The sequence below is a fragment of the Merops nubicus genome, unplaced genomic scaffold (genome assembly GCF_000691845.1).
Source record: "Merops nubicus isolate BGI_N331 unplaced genomic scaffold, ASM69184v1 scaffold39688, whole genome shotgun sequence".
NCBI classification, from domain to species: domain Eukaryota; kingdom Metazoa; phylum Chordata; class Aves; order Coraciiformes; family Meropidae; genus Merops; species Merops nubicus.
Window position 1 is genome coordinate 407 of NW_008628420.1, and position 205 is coordinate 611.

A 205-nucleotide genomic window follows, 5' to 3' on the forward strand; every position below is an offset into this window, starting at 1 on the left:
TGGCGCGGCCGATCTGGCTGCCGTCCACCTCGATGTGCTTCAGCCACTGGATGTGGGGCTGCGGGTCGCTGTAGACCTTGCAGACAAACTCCACGTTGCTGCCCAGGGCCACCGTCTTGTTGGCAGGTAGCCCCGCGCGCACAGAGCGCCGGTGCGGGGACCGCTCTGCGGGACCCGGGGAGACGGGGCACCTTACCATCGGGCT

The 205-nt window shown here is 68.8% G+C and overlaps 1 protein-coding gene across 1 annotated transcript in view; it reads right to left on the reverse strand.

Annotated features, from left to right (window-relative positions):
* Nucleotides 1-9: 9 nt before the first annotated feature.
* LOC103779024 (fibroblast growth factor receptor 1-like) overlaps nt 10-205 on the reverse strand; it is a gene marked incomplete at both ends in the record, with an annotated part of 3,650 nt that continues 3,454 nt past the window's right edge. The window contains one exon of the mRNA XM_008946640.1: nt 10-165. Within this exon, the coding sequence (XP_008944888.1) occupies nt 10-165 (156 nt within the window). The remainder of the gene's footprint in view (nt 166-205) is intronic.